The sequence below is a fragment of the Elephas maximus genome, chromosome 22 (genome assembly GCF_024166365.1).
Source record: "Elephas maximus indicus isolate mEleMax1 chromosome 22, mEleMax1 primary haplotype, whole genome shotgun sequence".
Classification (NCBI taxonomy): domain Eukaryota; kingdom Metazoa; phylum Chordata; class Mammalia; order Proboscidea; family Elephantidae; genus Elephas; species Elephas maximus.
In genome coordinates this window covers 1,290,147-1,310,894 of record NC_064840.1, presented here as the reverse complement: position 1 = coordinate 1,310,894, position 20,748 = coordinate 1,290,147, and the positions used below count along the sequence as shown (strand labels likewise).

At 52.5% G+C, this 20,748-nt stretch overlaps 1 protein-coding gene across 1 annotated transcript in view; it reads left to right on the top strand.

Annotated features, from left to right (window-relative positions):
• ADGRD1 (adhesion G protein-coupled receptor D1) overlaps positions 1–12,250 on the top strand; it is a 108,403-nt gene extending 96,153 nt beyond the window's left edge. Inside the window, exons 24-28 of the mRNA XM_049865589.1 lie at positions 952–1,043; positions 5,180–5,306; positions 5,942–5,983; positions 8,534–8,626; positions 10,229–12,250. Of these exons, the coding sequence (XP_049721546.1) occupies positions 952–1,043; positions 5,180–5,306; positions 5,942–5,983; positions 8,534–8,626; positions 10,229–10,324 (450 nt within the window). The 3' untranslated portion in view covers positions 10,325–12,250. The remainder of the gene's footprint in view (positions 1–951; positions 1,044–5,179; positions 5,307–5,941; positions 5,984–8,533; positions 8,627–10,228) is intronic.
• Positions 12,251–20,748: the final 8,498 nt, after the last annotated feature.

The following is a 20,748-nucleotide window of genomic DNA, read 5'->3' as shown; positions in this document are numbered from 1 at the left end:
TACACCTCAACATAAAGAAAACAAAAATCCTCGCAACTGGACCAATGAGCAACATCATGATAAACGGAGAAAAGATTGAAGTTGTCAAGGATTTCATTTTACTTGGATCCACAATCAACGCCCATGGAAGCAGCAGTCAAGAAATGAAATGGCATACTGCATTGGGCAAATCTGCTGCAAAAGACCTCTTTAAAGTTTAAAAAGCAAAGCTGTCACTTTAAGGACTAAGGTGAACCTGACCCGATCTATGGTGTTTTCAGTTACTTCATATGCCACGGAGGTAGAACTGACACCTTTGAGTTATGGTGTTGACAAAGAATGTTAAATATCTGTGGACTACCAGAAGAATGAACCAATCTGTCTTGGAAGAAGTACAACCAGAATGGTCCTCGGAAGCGAGGACAGTGAGACTTAGTCTCACGTATTTTGGGGATGTTATCAGGAAGGACCAGTCCCTGGAGAAGAACATCATGCTTGGTAAAGTAGAGGGTCAGCAAAAAAGAGGAAGGCCCTCAATGAGATGGACTGACACAGTGGCTGTAACAATGGGCTCAAACGTAACAATGATTGTGAGGATGGCGTAGGACTGGACAGTGTTTAGTTCTGTGGTACATAGGGTCACTATGAGTTAGAACCAACTTGATGGCACCTAACAGCAACAGGGGCTCCTTACTTTAGTCACTGTCTCAGCTGAAGGGACGTGACCGTTTTGCAAACCTGCGGAATGTACAGCCTCCCTGACTTGAGTGTAGTGAAGCTGCATTTAAGAGACGCACTGGTCTGTGGCCCCTGTGGCCTCCCCTGATTCTGTCCAGTTGAGTGCAGCCTCTTGCATTTATGACACAGAAGCCTTCGTGGCATGGGTGGCTGTGGGTGGGCAGCACCCAGGTGGGATGAGCTCTGCAGTGCAGCCAGCCCCCTCACCTGCCTCCTGTGGCTTTCCCTGGGCAGGTCAACGTCGGCATCCTTGTCGCCGTGACCCGGGTCATCTCTCAGATCAGCGCCGACAACTATAAGATACATGGAGACCCCAACGCCTTCAAGTAAGTGGGCTTCTGAGCAGCCAGCCATTGCTCCCACAGAGGCCCTCGGAGGCACGGGGGCTGCGCCTGCCTTACTCCAGCTCCTTGCCCTGCTTCTCGTTCTCGGGTTTCCCTGGCTCAGCTCCTGGGATGCACCCCTGGGCCAGCCTCAGTGCCTGTGTACAAGAGGAGTTGACCAGATGTCCCCCAGGGACAAGCCACCTCACAGGGGAGGCAGCACATGTCTGGAGCAGACCACTGCCCTTACACCTGGGGCCATGAGAACCACTTAATCCACGTATCAGGGCTCTGCCATCGCAGGTGACAGGCCTGATGCTCCCTGGTGTGGGCGAAGGGGAGTGTGTTCACCCGGGGACCCTGAGGCCCAGAGAGTGGAAGGGCTGGTTTGACGTCGCTTTGGGACAGCTGTCCCTGAGCTGGTTTCGTCGTCCCCTGTGTCTCTGAGCCCCAAGTCCTTGGTGTCGGCATCATGCTGGGTCAGCCTTCCCCTCCTGGTGGCAAATGTCAGCAACAGGAGGTACGGGTCCAGGATGGCCCTTCTCCCACTTGTGCAAACGGAGGCACTGAGCTGGGGGCCAGGACTCGGGGTTCACACCCACACCAGTTGAATGGAGTCCTGAGCCACAAGGTCCACAGGCCCCAGATTCAGTCTGCACCCCAAACACTAGGCCAGAGGCAGAGGGTGCTTCTCACTGGAATCGGGGTCGTGGGTGTAAAAAGGGGGTGCAGACGCTGGCCACGGAGGTGTTAGAATGGCACCCTGGGCTAGGCTGTCTATCCAGAACCATAGGGGCACACAACCAACACCCTGGATGCCTGTGAACAGGGTGCAGGGCCGCTTGACCACGAGGCTGTGCTGGGGGAGTAAGGCGGGGTTGAGGGGCCCGAGGCTGCACTGGAATTTTGTTGTGGACGGTCATTTCGATTGCACTGATTTTAACTAAAATATTTAAAGTGCAACAACTTCCAAACGTCCAAGGGCTGGGAAAATTAAAGTTACTTTAGTTACACTCAGTCTTTTCTGATCTGTAAGGAAAAACAGTAAATATGTCTGCAGCAAAATCGATGAGGTAATTATTCTGTAATGAATTCTCAACTCTGGGAATTAAGCTGACTCGCGGCCCCAGCCCTCGGGGCTGGTCCAGCCTCAGGAGGACTCTCAGGGCTGTGCCTGGAGGGAAGGTGCTTGTGGGGTCAGGTCACCTTCCTCTCCCACCAAGAGCAGGGCAGCGGACCCGGGAGGCCCCATGGAGCCCAGCCAGGACCCCTGTCTCTCCTGCCCCAACCCCTCAGCCCCTGAGGCCACACTACCACGTGAAAGGCAGCCAGTCTGTCAGACCCTGTCCCCAGCAACAGCTCTCCCTGCCTCTGCTGAGCCTGGGCCCCAGGGAGACAGCATCCTCAGTGTCCCCAGAACACACCTGTGTCCCATACCTCTGCACCCCATCTCCAGCCCTGGCTCTGCTCTGCGCTCATCACAGCCTTCCCCCCACTAGTCAGACCCAGTGCAACTCCTGTTCCTCTGGTGTTGCCTGGAACGCCTCACACGCTTACCATCAGCACATACCGCTGACAGGTGACAGGTGACAGGTGTGAAGCACCTGGGCAGGTGCGAGCCAAGCCTTCTCTAGAGGGTATCTCCATGGATTCTCCCAACATTCCGCGAGACAGGACCACCATGTGCATGCATAGGTGCTTGCATATGTGCACGTGTGTGTTCCTGTCCGTGTGTGTTTGGTGGAGTGTCAATGTGTATGCATCTGGTGGTATGTGTGCATATGTGTGCTTCTGGTAGTGTGTGTGTGCATGCATGTTCACGTATGTGCACACGTGCATGTGTGCACGTGTGGGTGTGGGAAGCACCCGTATATTCATCTAAAATATTTATCGAGATTTACCACATCCCCACGGGCACCTGCCTAGGCTCTGTGAAGGAACAAACTGTCTCCGCTCTCATTCTCCTGCAGCGACAGGTGGTAACAAACATAATGTAAGGAATTATGCTTAGAACATGAGAAGTTGGTAAATCTTTGGGGAACACAGAGCAAGAAACAGGCTGTGAGTCCACGAGGCTGGGGGTCGTCCCATGTGCATCCCCAGTCAGGCGCCTCCCCGGGAAGGGACACCTGGGCAGGAGTGCCAAGAAGGGCACTTAGCACGTGGGCTGTGGGTGCTCTCCAGGTAGGGGACAGCTGGCTGGGAGTCACAGACAGATGAAGAGGGAGTCTGGCACAGAGGAGGGGAGGTCACGCAGCCTCCAGCCAGCACTTCTGCCAGTCTCAGTGTTTGAACTCCCACCCACCAGGTGCCAGTGAGTCAGCACTGACTCCTAGTGACCCCATGTCTGTCAGACCTGTGCTCATGAGGTTTTCAATGGCCGGTTTTTCGGAAGTAGATCACCGGGCCTTTCTTCCAAGTTGCCTCGGGGTAGACTTGCACCTCCAACTTTTCAGCTAGCAGCTAAGCATGTTAACTGTTCAACCTTCTAGAGGAGACACATAAGCAAAGAGACAAGACATTTCAAAGCAGCAGAAAGAAAAGGAAAACTTGTGCTGTGGTAGCGTGGTAGCGTGCATGTCAGGAAGGCCTGTGGGAAGGGAGAAAGCCCCAAGCCCCATGAGGAGCTGAGGTGGGGGCACCCAGGCTCCAACCCTTCTCCAGGGCAGCTCCCACGTGGCACTGCCCCTCCAGAGCCAGCATCCCCTTCTGTGTCCCGGCCTGTCTCGTCAGCTCCTGGTCTGTAAGGGCCACGTCAGGCCCCAGGCAGCACATTCTCATGCCGTTCAGAAACGGTCCACAGGCCAAAAGCCGGTATCCTTGGTACAACACTGGCCCCCGGGCTGCGGAAACAGGTCAGGACGACGGGGCAGTGGGAAGGGGACAGCCTTAGCATGGTCAGGAGCCTTCTCTGGCGTGTTCTTAGTCTGCGTCTCCTGGTTTCAGCCTTGTGGTTTTCTTCGTGCTGAGCGGCAAGATGGGCTCTCAGTCAGCATTCAGCCTCCCGAGGGCCGTCCGTCGGCACTCAGCTTCCTGAGGGTTGTCAGTCAGCACTCAGCTTCCTGAGGGCTGGTCTGGCTTTTTAAAATCTGGATTTATTGATAGTGATTGCAGACTCCCCACAGAGAGAGAACCTTCTGTTTTTGTGAGTGGGATCCAGGATCCTGGGGGTGGTGATGAGAAGCCATGAAACACACCCATGAACAGGGGTGTGGGGTAGAGACTGGTTCAGGGGTGAGCCCCTCTCCAGGGGTGAGCCTTCCCCACCTGCAGGGCGCCACCTGGCGCAGGGACCATGCCCTGGTGACTGACGGGAAGCAGACACTGGCTGCTCATGAGGCCCCTCAGAGCCCCCACTTGACACGTCTCCCCAAGAGCAGCTCTTCATGCTGTTTGTAGGAAAAGACAAACCATCACTTTAAAAGGAGCGATTTTGAACCTACATTTCTCAGTGACTGCTCTTTTCAAATACAGTTTTCCCAGGATGCAAAGATTGTGGCTGAATAATTCATAATTCTTTTTCTGGAGACAGGTGTTCATTGTTACCGTGTTAATTTTGCGAGGCGCTGGCTGCAGGCCCTGAGCTCTGAGTGGGGCGCGGCCATCGGTTTTACAGCTGGTAGTGCCAGGACCTGGGGTTACTGAGAGGAAGCTCACCATGGGGCACCCACCTGCTCCCGAGGGCACTAGTCCCTGTGCAGCACTTTTCACATCACCTGTGTGCTCGTCATTCATTCACTCACTCACTCACTCATTCATTCATCCATCCACTCAGCGACCTCTTACTCAGACCCTGGGGGTGCCGGGCACTGAGCTGTGGAGTTGACCTGCAGGTGGGACCTGGGTCTCCCCAGTGGGGCTGTGTCTGCCCCAGGTCCCCCATCAGAGGCCTTGTAGCTACAGGCAGGTCCTCATGACCCCTGCCCCCCACTCTGCATGTCCACACCCCAAGTGCCCCCATCCTGTGTGCCCCCACCCCACATGACCCCACCCCACGTGCTCCCACCCCGCATGCCCCCACCCTGCGTGTCCCCACCTTGCACACCCCCCACCTTGTATGCCCCCACCCCCCATGCTCCCCACCCTGCGTGCTCCCATCCAGCGTGCCCCGTCCAGCGTGCCTGTGGCTTCTCTTCCAGGCTGACTGTGAAGGCCGTGGCGGTGCTGCTGCCCATCCTGGGCACCTCGTGGGTCTTCGGCGTGCTTGCAGTCAACGACCAGGCCGTGGTCTTCCAGTACATGTTCGCTGTGCTCAACTCCTTACAGGTGCATGTGCTGGGGTGCGGGGGTGCTGCCGGGGCCCCTGCACATCTGCCCTCTGCATCCCCCACACCCCAGGAGCCCACAGGGGGCCCCCAGCTGAGGATAGGGCACCAGTGGGGCACACTGGGGGCTCCCAGCAGGCAGAGCCTGTGGGGTGAGGAAAAAAGCCTGCATGGAATTGGTTCTGGAAGCCCAGGTCTGGGCTGGGATCTGCCCTCTGCATGGAGCAGCAGGGGGGGATCCTCCTGGAGACCAGAGGCTTGGGGTGCCCCGAGTCTGAGCCCCCAGAGAAGGGCCAGGGTAAGGGGCACTTCAGCAAGAAGCACAGCCCGCACTGCAGCCAGAGTCCAAAAATCCCATTGCCATCAAGTCGGTTCCAACTCAGAGCGACTCTATAGGACAGAGCAGAACTGCCCCATAGGGTTTCCAAGGAGCGGCTGGTAGATTCGAACCGCTGACTTTTTGGTTAGCAACTGAGCCTGCATCTGGGTTAGGTGATGGGTTCCAGCACCACGAGACCTGGTGTCTCAGCCCCCAAGTCCCTCAACAGGGATCATGCCCATGCCCCCCAGAGCCCACGCAGGCTTGGGGAAGATCTTCCAGAAAGGGCTCTAGCTCCGTGTTCTCCTCCTTCCCAGGGCCTCTTCATCTTCCTCTTCCACTGCCTCCTGAACTCAGAGGTACGTGCGCTCGTCTGTGTGTGAGCGTGGACTTGGCATTCATCCACAGCGCTGCCCCCCAGCTGGTGCCCGGGGTGCGGCCTCTCGGCCATGGTGTGGGCGGCTAGGCACAGTGGCCATGGAGTTGCTTGCGTCGGCTGTGGTGTGGGTGCTGGGTGCATGCTGACCGCAGTGGCTAAGCGATATCTGAGTGTCCTCCCTCCCCAGTGCCAGCAGGCTGGCCAGGCAGAGTTGGAGGGGAGGGCTGAGCAGGGGACCAGGGCCTCAGATGGGCTCTGATGGTACCGTGGGGCTGCCTTGAGTCAAGGGGAGGCCTCCCGTCTGCAGGGCGGGGAGGGGCTGCGGAGTGTGGTTCCAGGGGCCCCGGCGCTGGAGCAGCTCGCCTTTTCAGCGCAGTCAGGTGGTCCTCTGTGTGGGAGGACACTCAGGACCCTCTGTCCTGGAGAGCACTATAGTAAGTAGGGCATTCGGGGCTGACCAAGGAAAAAGAGAAGACCCCGAGATAACATTGCATAGCCAGGTACTTACTGACGGCACAAGTGGGGCAGTCTCCCAGCAGAAGGTCTGCCAGAGGCCAGCAGTGAAGGGAGCCCCCAGAAGAGCAGAGAAGGGGGGACTACACGTGTGGTCGCATGGCGTCCTTTGGCAGCCGGGTGTGAGTCTCTGGGTCAGGATCTCCAAGAGCAGAGAGAGCTGGGGGCCCTGATAACCACAGGGTTCCTCTTAGCTAGGCAAGCAGATGCTGGGTGCAGGGTCGTGAGCTGTGCAAAGCAGGCAGGCTCTAGGTGGCTAAAAATCTCTTTATTTGGGCTATTTTTTTTTTATTGTGATGAAAATATACAAAACCTACGACATCTCAACAATCTCTCCATGTACAGTCCAGTGACACTGATGGCATCCTTCCGTTTGTGCAGCCATTCTCTCCAACCTTTTCCAGATCATTCCACCACCGTTAACATGAACTTACTGCCCCAGAGCAAAACTCCCCTTCTGTCCCTTCCCCTGGTAACCACTAATAGACCTTGGTTTCTGTGAGTTTGCTTATTTCATACAAGTGAGATCGTATAGTATTTGTTCTTTTTCCACCTGACTTATTACGCTCAGCATGGTGTTTCCAAGGTTGGTCCATGCTGCGGCCTGCATCAGGACTTCATGTCTCATTACGGCCGAGCAGTATTCCATTGTGTGTGTATATACCACGTTTTGTTTTTCCGTTCATCTGTTGGTACACACTTGGGTTGTTTCCACCTTTTGGCTGTTGTGAACAGTGCTGCAGTGAACACTGGTGTGCAGGTTTCTGTTTACGTTCCTGCCTTCCTTTCTTCCGGGTGTGTACCCGGGAGTGGAAGTGCTGGGGCACGTTCGAGTTCTGTGTTCAACATTTTGAGGAGCTTCCAAATTTTTCCACAGAGGCCGCACACTTTTACATTCCCACCAGTGATGGACGAGGGTTCTCAGGGCTGTTTTTAAAACGACTGGATGTGTACACATTTGAGTTTGGCACTTGCAGGTTTTTTGGGTGAAGTGGAGGGGGAGGGGGCATTTATGAGGACGTGAACAAGCTGGGCCAAGGCACAGAGGCTGCCTTTGGCTCACTGTGTAGACAGCATGTCTCCTGAACGTGGGCTGGTGTTCTGCACCCCTGCTGGGCTGCCGTCGTGGACGGTGCTGTCGGGAGTGAGCAGGCACCAGGCAGAGGGCCTGCCTGGGCCTGGCCAGTGAGGGCCGTCTGTCTGCACATGGATGCCAGGGAGGAGGCAGGGCGGGGGCGGGGGCAGGGAGGGGTGCAGCCCACAGAGGCGGTGACAGAGAGGTCACGTGGGTGCAGAGACCTGGAGCTGACCCAGCAGCCCAAGACAGGGGTGCATGTGGTCAGGGGTGCCTGGTCAAGCCTGTGAGCATGTGTGTCTGTTCGCATCCCCCTTGGGGTCCTCGATGCCCATCAGTGTACTCTGCCAGCTGTGACATTGAGCTGAGTGCATCCCGTCCCCCATTTGGAACTGCACAGAGGCCACACTGGGCCAGATCCTCATCCCCGTGTTGGTGGGAAGGCAGGGGAACAGAGCCCATGGCTGCCACATGAGCCAGCACCTCGCAGCTCAGTCTGTCCTGACCTGGGCTCGCCTGTCCTGCCCACTGCCCTGTGTTTATGAGACAGTGGTGGCTTAGGGGTAGAAATATTGCCTTCCGTGCAGAAGACCCGGGTTCAATTCCCGGCCAGTGCACCTCATGTGTAGCCACAGCCCGTCTGTCAGTGGGGGCTTGTGTGTTGCTGTGCTGCCGAACAGGTTTCAGGGGTCTGACAGGCTAAGACAGACTAGGAAGAAAGGCCTGGCAATCTACTTCCAGAAGATTGGTCAGTGAAAACTCTGTGAATCACAACAGTCAGATCTGCAACCGATCGTGGGGATGGCACAGAACTGGCAGCGTTTCATTCCATTGTGCTCAGGTTCACCATGAGTCCGGGCCAATTCCATTTAGAGTTAGATCTAATGGTTGCTATTTGAGCCTCAGAAGCTACTTCTCCTGAGCCCCGTCCTTTTTCCAAAGGTGAGAGCTGCCTTCAAGCACAAAACCAAGATCTGGTCCCTCACCAGCAGCTCCGCCCGCAGCACCCACGCGAAGCCCTTCACCTCCGACATCGTGAGTGGCTTCAGCGCCTCCTCTAGGCCCACCGTCTGCTTTGACTGCTCAATGCCCCGTTCCATCCCACGCTGACCTGCTACCTGGTCTGCCGCTGAGGGTTGTGCTTTCTGTCTGCTGCCCTGCGAGGTGACACAAGGCTGGCTCCTGCCTCCTGGGGCCTCGCAGCCGACGCAGGCTGGCTCTTAACCCCATGCTCCCCTGCCCTTTGTAGTCCTGCGCTGGGCCAGCAGCAGTAGTGGCGTGTTATGCCCTTCATGCCTGATGCATGCCTGCAGGCCCCATGTGCACAGGATAGGGCCACCCGAGGCAGGTCCCCAAGGCCAGGCCGCTGTGCTCCCATCAGCTGACCAGGAGGCAGACCCCGACATGCTGATAGAGCCCCATGGGAGCACAGCAGTCCCAGCACAGCCCTCCCTGGGAGAGTGTGACCTCTGCATTAGCTGCCCCCGCTTAGGGACACCTGAGAAATCAGGTTCCCATGTCCGAGGGTCTCAACAAGCCTCTCATCTTTCAACCAGTACACTGACCCACCCTCTCCTGCCCTCCAGATGCAGGCAGGGCCCCTTGGCAGCCTGGTGCAGATGCGGTCATGCATTCTCACTACACAGCGCCTCCTACCTGTCACTCAGGTCCTCCCTCAGGTGTCCTCAGGAAGCCCTCCTGGACCACTTGGTTGAAGGGGGCCCCATCCCATCTCATCACCATACTTCTGCCACCACCTGGAGTGGTCTATTCATTGGTTAATGGCCACTATTTGCCCCCCACCCTGTGATGTAGACTCTGGGGCAGGGGGCAAGAATCTGGTAGACTTGTTCCCACTGTAACCCCATGGCCTGCAACAATGCTCAGCACAGAGTATGCTGTGTACATGAACATGGAACAAATGTATGGACAGATGGAAAGAGGAGCAGATAAATGAACAGATGAATGAATGAGTGAGTGAAGAGATGAATAGATGAACGAGTGGATGGACAGATGGATGAATGGATGAATAATTAGATGGAGACATGAATGAATGAATGAATGGATGACTAGATGGATAATTAATGAATGAACAGATGGCTAGATGAATGAATGAATGGACAGATGGATGAATGCTTAGATGGGGAGATGAAGGAATGAATGAACAACAGAGAGATGGATGAATGAGTGAGTGATGAGATAGATGAATGAATGAATGGATGGACAGATGGATGAATGGATGAATGATTAGATGAAGAGATAAACAAATGAATTAATGAGTGAACAGATGGATAGATGAATGAGTGAACGACCAGATGGATGGATGAGTGAATGAATGGACAGATGAATGGATGAATGATTAGATGGAGAGATGAATGAATGAACAGATGGACAGATGAATGAGTGAATGACCAGATGGATGAATGGATGAATGAGTGGATGCAGACCACCTTGGGGAATTAGAGTCAGAAACAGGAAGTGAGAGGAAGGGAGATGGTGCAGGATCATGGAGAGATGCCCCTCAGGAGAACATTCCCTGGCAGGGAGGACCCCCAGGGCTCTGGCCTCAGGGCTCGTGCACTCACAGGGCAGGTCTGGGGAGCAGAGTCTTCACCCTCACCCCTCTGTGGTTTGCAGATGAATGGGACCCGGCCTGCCACAGCCTCCTCGAAGCTCAGCCCCTGGGACAAGAGCAGCCTCTCCTCCCACCGTGTGGACCTATCTGCTGTGTGAGAGGGCTGCTGACCGGCCATCCCCCCAAAACAGCCCCAGAGACTGACCGTACCTTCGAGGGGCCTGGAGCGGGGGTTACAGCCTGGAGACAGTGTCACCTGTGACCATTGTGTGGGGTGCCCATGGCTGCTGACTCAGGGGCCGCACGTCCAGGAGGGGCTGTGGGCCGTGGCTTCCTGAGGAAGTGACTGAGGACAGGTGGCCAGCTGCAAGGCTGTGCCTCCCATCACCAGGCTGCATCATGGCACATGCACTGCACACAAGCCCCGGACGCCATGACCACTGGAGGGAACTGGACATTGAGCAAGAGGCGGTCTTTGAGTGTGGCTGAGGTCCCCACACCCCCACAGGCCCCCATGGGACGCCACATGCCCTGCAGGCCAGCCAGGCACAGCGGGGTGGGGGGTGGGGGAGTAAATACCCCATGCTCCCCACACCGGGCACCTCACCCCCGTCACGTCCTCACAGTTGTCCCAGAGAGTGGACACCCGGCCAATGTGAAGACCCCCTCCGCCCCTCCCTGGTACCTTTGACTCCCAGACCCCAAGTCAGCCTCCAGCACCCCATCTCCCGGCTCCCAGTGCTTTTGTGCACAGTGTCCCCAGCTGACTCCTCCTGCTCTGGGCCCCCTCCACATCACTGAACTTTCTAAACCCCACTCCCCAGAGCCCACTCTGTCCCAGGGAGCAGTCATAGTGGGGAGCGGGGGGAACAGACGTGCCACTTCATGCCAAGGAGAGGCCGCCTTCTCCCCGGATGGCCAGCCCATGCTGAGGGAGCACTGATGGTTCCCTCACCCTTGGCTGACCAGGGTAGGAGGTGTGACAGTAGCCACGTCTTGGGTGTCGGTGTTAATTATGGGCTCACCCCTCAGGGGGCGGGATCACCGCTATGGCCATGTGTGGGTGAGCACCTGGGGTACAAGGGCGGGTCTGAGGTGGAGCCCGAGAGCCATCACTGTACTTGGGAATGAGCTGCGGAGACTCATACTGTGACCGTGGCATCAGTCAGGTTTGCAAATAACGCGGATGAGACGCAGGTCCCTGTTTTTCATACTGGAAAATCCTCCTTTAGAACTGTGAGTGGATGTCGCCTGAGCCCCTTCCTCACCCCCACGCACCTGCCTGGCTTCAGGTGCACCTGGGGACCTTTCTATTTTTGTGCAGTCAGCTCTTGGTGTGACTTACCCTGGTCACATTGAGTGTTCTCGTGGCTAATCTTTGTGCGTTCTTCGGCACGGAGCCTGCATGAAGTGGCCCCTTGTGCATCAGTGACCCAGTGCACTGAGATACCATCACCCTGCTTGGGCTGAGGGGAGTCCTGGCCGATGTAGCGGAGCCCCTGTACAGACACCGTAGCTCGTGGGCAGTGGGAGTGGGCCCAGCCCTGCCCCAGGCTCCCCTGCGATCCCAGAATTGAGTGTGGCTCAGTGTTAGACCCTCCGCATGCCTGTGAGAGCCTGTGAGTGACAACACTGTATTCCTAAGAGTTACGCTTGGGAGTTCTTTCTCTTATTTAGTTTTATTGTGAAGCAAATCAAGTAAGGAACTGCTTTCGTTTCAGACAATTCTTTATGTGTTTTAACTCTCAGCATGTCCACTCCACGTAGCTAATAGATCTAGAGAAATAATGAATGAACCCTGCCTAAACCTGGTATTTCTGATGAATGGAAGTAGTAGTGCACTTTATTTATAAGCTGATGTATCTTGGCTTCTGCAGTAGTTTATTATCCACACATCATTTGGCCAAAGATAAAAAGATAGGATTGTGTATAGGACATAGATTGTAAACGGGGAAGATAGCGAATGCCACTAAGTATCAAAAGTATGTTGTGATTTTATCAAATAAAACCTTGCCGTTCTTAAAATAACGTGCGGTCTTTAAAGTCTTTTGTAGTGGAAGGTGGGTTGGACGGTGAGTCTCTGAACGAAAATCTAAAGGCAAGCACACATGGGTAAACTCCTAGACGCGTATGGAGCACCTACCGAGTACCGTCCAGTACAGTGCTAGAAGATGAGCCCCTGCGGGTGGAAGGCACTCAGAATACACAGCGGTCCAGCAACAGAGATCATGAAGACCGCGCAGGACCGGGCGACATTTCCTCTGTCATACTTACGTAGTGTCGCCGTGAGTCAGAGCCAGCTCTGTTGTAACTAACAATGGAGTACCCAGCACGTTCTAGCTCTGGGGGAGCGGAGGGCGCCCATGGACTCTCAGGACCTTACCTGTCAGGGAGGGGTGTGGACATGGACCTGTGGCAGACAAGCAGGCGTGGCAAGGAAGGGGAGGAGGAGGAAGGAGAAATGGAGGGATCTGTGAGGCCCTTTGTTTGCCTCAGGTTTTATTTACTGCGCAACGTTCTGTTGCTTCTTCAAAGGAGACAAACAGAAGCTGAACTGTACACCACTCCCCAAACATATTTGCTTTACCACGTCACGTTTGCGTCCTTGTCCACAGGCAGGCGTAATCTACGTGGTCCTACCTCAATGTCTGCTGTTCAACCACCTGTTTAGTCTTCTCTCAGAGACTGTCTTCCGCATTACTATCGGTTGTTCATGATTATACAACCCCTTGACACTGGAGTGTATGTACAACATTCAATTAAATATCACAAGTTATTGCAGCCTTGCACTATTTTACAGTTAGGTTATTTCTATGGGGGTGTGTATGTGTAGGTATCTCAACATTTTCTATATACAAGAACGTGTATTTTGTTTATGTATGTTTATATATGTTATATGTGTACCTTTTATACATGTGGATATTGATGTTCTTGTCCTTCTGGCTTTTTTTTCCCCTCATGTTTGTTATTTTCCAGGTTAAATTTCAGAACTGGGATTCTGCATTAAAAAGAATATATGATTTCACAACTCTTGAAACATCTTGCCAAATTGTTTTCCAAAATGATTCCTGGCCCCATTATCACTGCCAGTGGTAACTTACTGATACTATCTTTTCTGGAAATGTTACTAGCAAAGAGAGTTATTAATATGCTGATTCAGTTTGTATGAAATGCCATGTGTCCTCAGGGAGGACTCCTGGCTCTATCACTCACCCACCTGCCTCAGTGTCTCAGCTCAAGTCCCCTCTGACCTCCCTGTTCTTCATCCTCCCAGCTCGGGCCCGGTTCCTTAGCAACACCCATGTCTAATTTCTGCATTGGTGGGCTATCCCTTCCTTCCCTGCTCCCCTCTCTGGACAGGGTGCTCTGAGGGCAGGGCTGGCTCTGCCTTGCTGCTCACTGGGGCCTCGGTGCAAGGACAGAGGCTGGCTCCTGGTGGAGCGCTTGGCGTCCATGTGGATGGCCTGTGACCAAGCTCGTCTGTGCTGGCCACATGGGTGATTACACACTGTGGGCACGGTGAATGGGCAATGTTGTTGTTGTTGGGTTCTGTAGAGTCAGTTGTGACTCATAGCAACCCCATGTGACAGAGTAGAACTGCCTCATAGGGTTTCCTAGGCTGTGATCTTTACAGGAGCAGATCTCCAGGTCTTTCTCCCCCAGAGCCCGTGGTGGGTTCAAATTGCCAATTTCGGTTAGCACCTGAGCATTTAACCGTCATGCCACCAGGGCTCCTTGAGCAGAAGTGACAGCCCATCATCATCCCCAGAGAGGAGACGTCCTTCCTTCTAAACACACTCAAACATGACGAGCTTTAATCCACACTTGACAGCATCAGTCTGCGCTAAGATCGTACATGAGAACAAGAACGTGGACACTGTCTTAGTCATCTAGTGCTGCTGTAACAGAAATACCGCAAGTGGATGGCTTTAACAAACAGAAGTTTATTCTCTCACATTCTGGGAGGCTACAAGTCCAAATTCAGGGCTCTTACTCCAGGAGAAGGCTTTCTTTCTCTGTCAGCTCTGGGGGAATCCTTGGCATCAATTTTCTCCTGGGCTAGGAGCAACTCAGCACAGGGACCTCAGGTCCAAAATATGCACTCTGCTTCTGGCTCTTCTTGCTTGGTGGTATAAGGTCCTCCTGTTTCTCTGCTCACTTCTTTCTTTTATATCTCAAAAGAGATTGACTCAAATTACAACCTAATCCTGTAGATTGTGTCCTGCCTCATTAACAACATAGAGGTTAGGACTTACAACACATAGAAAAATCACATCAGATCACAAAGTGGAGGACAACCACACAATACAGGGAGTCGTGGCCTAGCGAAATTGACACACATTTTTGGGGAACACAATTCAATCCATAACAGAGACAGTGCCTAGAGGGTCTGAGCGTTTATAATGCAAGGTTGGAAACCCTGTATCACCTTATCTTCCTCTCCATATGGAAGATCTATGACTACATTTCTTAGTCCCTCTTTATTATTTCAATGTTGTCTTCTTTTACATAATGCCATCACCATTACTCTGTTTTGAGTTTTTTTTTTAAATCTTGATTTATTTTTTTTATTTCCCTGTCTGGGTTGACTTCTTATTGTTCTGCCCAGTGTTCTAGTCTTGGGTCGATACCTGATATTGATTTTCTAATGGAAGAACTCCCTTTAGTATTTCTTGTAGTTTTGGTTTGGTTTTTACGAATTCCCTAAGCTTCTGTTTATCTGGACACGTCCTAAATTCACCTTCATATTTGAGAGACAGTTTCGCTGGATATATGATTCTCGGCTGGTAATTTTTTTCCTTCAATTTTTTATATAAGTCATCCCATTGCCTTCTTGCCTGAATGGTTTCTGCAGAGTAGTCTGAGCTTATTCTTATTGACTCTCCTTTGTAGGTGACTTTTCGTTTATCCCTAGCTGCTGTTGAAATTCTCTCTTTATCTTTGGTTTTGGCAAGTTTGATTATAATATGTCTTGGTGACTTTCTTTTAACATCTGTCTCATGTGGAATTTGATGAGCATCTTGGATAGGTATCTTCTCATCTTTCACGATATCAGGGAAGTTTTCTGCCGACAAATCTTCAACAATTCTCTCTGTATTTTCTGTTATCCCTCCCTGTTCTGGTACTCCAATCACTCATAGGTTATTTCTCTTGATAGAGTCCCACATGATTCTTAAGGTTTCTTCATTTTTTCAAATGCTTTTATATGACTTTTCTTCAAATATTTTAATGTCAAGTGCTTTATCTTCAAGTTCAGAAAGTCTGCCTTCCACTTGCTCAAATCTGCTTCTCTTTCTTTTGAGTTGTCTACTCCTGTAATTTTATTGTTAATCTTCTGAATTTCCGATTGCTGTCTGTCTATGGATTTTTCCAGCTTATTAAATTTTTCGTTATGTTCCTGAATAATCTTTTTAATTTCTTCAATTGCTTTATCTTTGTGTTCCTTGGCTTGTTCTGCATTTTGCCTTATTTCCTTCCTGATATCTTGAAGGGTTCTGTATGTTAATCTTTTGTATTCTGCCTCTGGTAATTCCAGGAATGCACCTTCATCTATAATATCCCTTGATTCTTTGTTTTGAGAGCTTGTTGAGGGGATCATGGTCTGTTTCTTTATGTGAACTGATATTGACTGTTGTCTCCGAGCCATCTATAAGTTTATTGTATTAGTTTATTTTATGTTTGCTTACTGTGTCGTAGCTTCTAGCTTTGTTTTGTTTTGATATGCCCAAATGGGTTGCTCGAGTGAGCTAGCTTGATTATTTTCACCTTTGGAGCTCTGACGTCCTGTCCCCAGATGGCTAGAGCTGTTATCAGGTATATCAGTCTAGGAGTCCATTCACTTTTCCTGTACGAATTGAGCTCAAGTGTCCAGGTAGCTGATCATCAAGTGTGGGATACAGGCTCTGTCCTACAGTCTTAGAGGGGCAGGGGTGATTGGTGTAGGTACCAGTATCTGGTTGCAGCAGGGGGTCACATTCTGAACAAGGCAGGGGGCTGAGAATCGTCCCCCACATGTCCCTGAGGAAAGTGTGTCCCTGTTCCCTAGAGCGTACAGGTGGGTGGGTTCTGCAGACAGACCATGGGCACCCAATGTTTTTGGTTGCAAGGACTGGGAGGTACCAGTTATCCTTAGACCCCTGTTGCAGGTGGTTTGGTGACCTGAGTGGAGCTACCAGTCCTTAGGCCCCTGATGTGGGTATGTGAGGACCCTATTTAATAGGCAAAGCAATGTCAAACATCAAACACCCGCCTCTCCACCACAAAGCTGAAATAGTTGGAGCCTGCCAACAAGGGCTTATTCTCCTGAAATAGGCCCACACAGGTCCATGCAGAGGGGAAAGGTACTCAAAGTCCACAGACTGTTTATGCCTGGACAGGAGCCGCTTCTGTCCTGAGCTCCCCCAGTTAGTGAAGCTGACAAATTGTCTTTTCCCCCAATTGCAAATTTATTCCTTCTCCAAGGCCGAGAGGATGGCTCTAGGTGCTCAACAGTGCCTATCTCAGGCCTAGGGAATTCAGCCGCTGAAGCCAACTTGGGGGTGGAGGGATACACTAAAATATATGCAAGTACTTAGCTTTTGCCCAGAGCGCCGTTCTTCTCTGGTTCTGGAGGTGTGAGTAGGCTGGGTGGCTGGCTGCTTCTCGCTGAGGAAACTGTGGCCGAACGCTAGCACCAGCCTGCCGCCACTGCTCTGGGAATGGTGCCTGAGGGATCCCCATGATTCAGTTCCGGTAACTCCTTTCGCTTCTGAACCGCCTTTTCCTCCCCTGTCCCTCGGTTCGTTTTCTAAGCTTGCCTTTGATGTTCAGGGCTCCTAGCTTCTCATAAATATACTCATTTCACTTGGCAGTTCGAATCCACCAGGTGCTCCTTGGAAACTCTACAGGGCAGTTGTACTCTGTCCTATAGAGTGGCGATGAGTCAGAGTTGACTGGACATCAACGGGTTTCATTTTTGGTTTTAATCACCATGCCACTCCACAAAATGCTTTTAGTTCCTGAAAACTGAAATTGACTTTGATGTCTTCTGAGAGCCTTAGTGCATTTTTAATCCACGCAGAGCCCCTTTCCCAGTTCTCTACTCTCCAGGAGAGCATTGGGCCAGCACATTTCCACTCCCAGCCTCCCCCCTTCCCCTGGTCCTGGGTCCACAGAACAGCAGGAACTTTTGTTCAGGGGCTCCTTCTGCAACAAGACAACTCCTAAGTTTGTGCTGAATCCACCTGACCCTCACCCAGTACCGTTCTGGGGGAAAATGGAACATGGGGGCCAGCACCTTCTCCCTGGCCTCTTGTCTGCACCATCTAGTAAGTCAACAGGGGCTTGGCTTCACCTTCTGTCGGTAACAGACCCCACCCTGAGGGTCCCGGCCTCACCCCATGTCAGTAACAGACTCTGCCCTGAGGGTCCTAGCCTTGCCTTCCTGAGCTTCAGGAACATAGGAACGAGATGTTCCCATCCAGGACAGCTCATCCAACTCCTGGAGATGCCTGACCTCTGGAACTGGGGGTCCTTCCACATCCCAGGTCAATAGTTACAGCCCTACACCCAGGAAGGGGGAGGGCGCTGGGGCAGGCCTTGGCAGCAGGCCTCACTAGGAAAGATTTATAAGCAAGTCAAACGAGGAACTTCCCGTAAGCTCTTCTTTTATCTAAGAGATAAAGGCTTCATTGCAAAATATTTACTGCACCCGTGAAGCCAGGAAAAGGAATCGACTCACGGGGGTAACTTTATTTAAACATCTTGATGCTTTTCTGTGGGAAAGATGGAAGGGTGATGATTTAGAGTTGTGAGGCCCTGCCCAGAGGAGGGTCAGGCCAACGCAAGACCCCACCTCTCTGTCAGGGCCAGGCTCTGGAGCCCCATTGACCACCCTCCTCCACCCCCACCTCTCTGTCAGAACCAGGCTCTGGAGCCCCGCTGACCGCCCTCCTCCACCAGCACCTGGTTTCCAAATGCATGGTGTTTCCCAGAACATCCGATGCGCAGGCTAGATGGGACTATTGGGCCTCTGTCAGGTCCTTCCAAAGTTTTATGTCTGGGTCTGGGTGCTGATCATCCCCACAATCAAGATAATAGACATACCCATCACACCAAAAGTCCCCTTAAACTCCTTCCAACTTTTCTCACCTGTGGGCAGACGGGAAGTGCTGGTAACGGACACCTCCCAGGCAAGCCCCCATCTGTGAAGAACAGGAATTGGGGTGTCAGTACCCCAACTCCCTCACCTTGGGAGGGGGTAACTGTGAGATATAGGACCCACACCAATTCACAGGTTTCCCAGCGAGATCATGCCCCCATCCTGTCCTCTTCCCCTGTCCCATCAGATTTTCCTGGGGTTCCCACCAGGCACTCCTTACCCTTGAATCTCTGTCCCAGGCAGCACTGCCATATAGCATGGGTTGCATGAAAGAGAACCTTCCAGAACGGGGAATGCAGTGAAATCCCGATGCTCCCACTCTCTGGACTCTTGCTCACAACCCCAGCAGAAGGGCCGTGGACGCGCATCCAGCGTTTCAGTAGCCCCCACGTCATGCTTCCCCAGTGGATTTTCCTGGTTAGCCCTCAGCGTTGGAAAATTTCTCTCTTGTCATCTGTCAGCAGTGATTGTTCAGATAACTTCCAGCGAGCCCATCTGCCTCTGTGGCACGTCCCTACACTGGCCAGGAAACAGTTCCATTAGCCGCCTCATTTTCAGTCGCACGTGACTTTATTAAAAGTTTCCTCCTGGGGATGAAGGTTTCGTGTGCAGTTTGCACCCGATGGTGAGTTCATTGCAGAGTTGAGTTGAACTTTTTAGTCTTCTGTGAGTTAAGAGCGTGTGCGCTTCTTACCAGGAAACGGACTTCTGCTTTCCTCCTGTGCACACCTGGGAGTGCTCAGAAGGTGTTCTCCGGGGAAGGCTGACGGTTTCTTTCCAGATGCGCAGACTGTCTCGACACGGAGGGCTGAGAGTGGGAACCCAGGGGATAGAATATGGCAAGAGCTCGTTTGGGGATCCTGCCCAGCAAGCATATTACTCGAGTCCACGGGGAGCTCATTACAGTCCTTGTTCTCAGGCTCCTGCCGCTAAGTAAAGCCCACTGAGGCAGCCGCCTGCCTGCAAGATGTTTGTCTGTTTGTTTTGTCTTCCACAGAGAGAATCTGCAGGTACCCTTACATTCATAGTCATAAATCCAGTCAGCGTTTACTGAGAAACTATTCTGCGTCTAGACTTGTGCTAAAGTTAGATGGAGGTAGACCGTGTCCCTCCCTTCAGGAACTCAAGTCTGTGTTAAACACAGATGTTAACCTCTAGCACCCACTCCCCTCCTGTGTCTAATTAGCCCCCAGGTTTAGCCTGAAGCAGGGCCCCAACCAGAGATTGTATTTCCCAGGCTCCTTTGTGGTGAAGGTGCCCATGTGACCGTGTCCTGGCCAATGGGATGTGAGCAGGTAAGGCTCCCACTTCTGATGACTACCTGAAAAGGAAGTGACTTCCCTCCTGGGGCTGGGATGCAGACTTGGAGTTGGGCCCAGGGAGGTGCTCCAGAGTACCTTGGAAAAGTCCAGGAAGCATTCACAGAAGAAGATTCCCTGGTTGACAAGGCCAGAGTGACAGGCTGTGGGCCCAGTGGGTGTCTGAGAACCACTGCAGGTTCACTGCTCCAGCCCAGGCGAGGTGTGTGTGTCAGGCACAGAGTGGGAAACTGACTGAGTGATGGGGAGTAGAACCAAGACAGGGTGTGAGAGTGAGTCCAGCTGCCCAGGGGAGCAGTCGGCAACATCCCCAGTGTCCTGAAAGATAGAACAGGGTAGTTGCTGTTGTTAGGTGCGATTGAGTCCGTTCTGACTTATAGCCACCCTATGTATACAGAATGAAACACTACCCGGTCCTGCGCCATCATCACAATTGTTGTTAAGCTTGAGCCCATTGTTGCAGCTACCATGTCACCCATCTCGTTGAGAGTCTTCCTCTTTTTCACTGACCCTCTACCTTACCAAGCATGATATCCTTGTCCAGGGACTGGTCTTTCCTGATGGCATTTGCTGAAACGTAGAACAGGGTAAGCGAGTTCCAAATGCCACCCCTGTGACCTAGGATCCCCAATTATTACCCACCGTCCAACCACTGGCACTGCCATTTGCTCAGCAAACTTGACAAGGAGTGAACACATTGCCCTCCTAGAAAATGTGTGATCCTTTGAAGTGGTTTTTTTTCTGGGAGGCGTATGTGTTTTTTGTGTCCTACCTGTGGAAAATAAAAGCTCTAACAATTTATCTCGTAAAGAAAACTCGTCTTTTGTGCTGTGCTCTTCACACACCTCCTAATGATTCTCAGGGAGGGTCGCTTTTTCTTCAGCGGCAAGTCTGACCACACACCACTTTCCTGGTCAACACACGGAGCAGAATCTCTGGCTGCGTGAGCTCTGGCCTTGATTCCAGAACATTCTCTGTGTCTGTGGTACAGATCACGCAGAACCCACAGCACGTTCTACAGTGATGTTGAGCCGGGTCCCAGTGAGGCACTGTGAGGATTTGGCCGATGAGCGTGGGACTCCGGACCTCTCAGCCTTTGCGACATCCATCCTTCAGCTAAAGT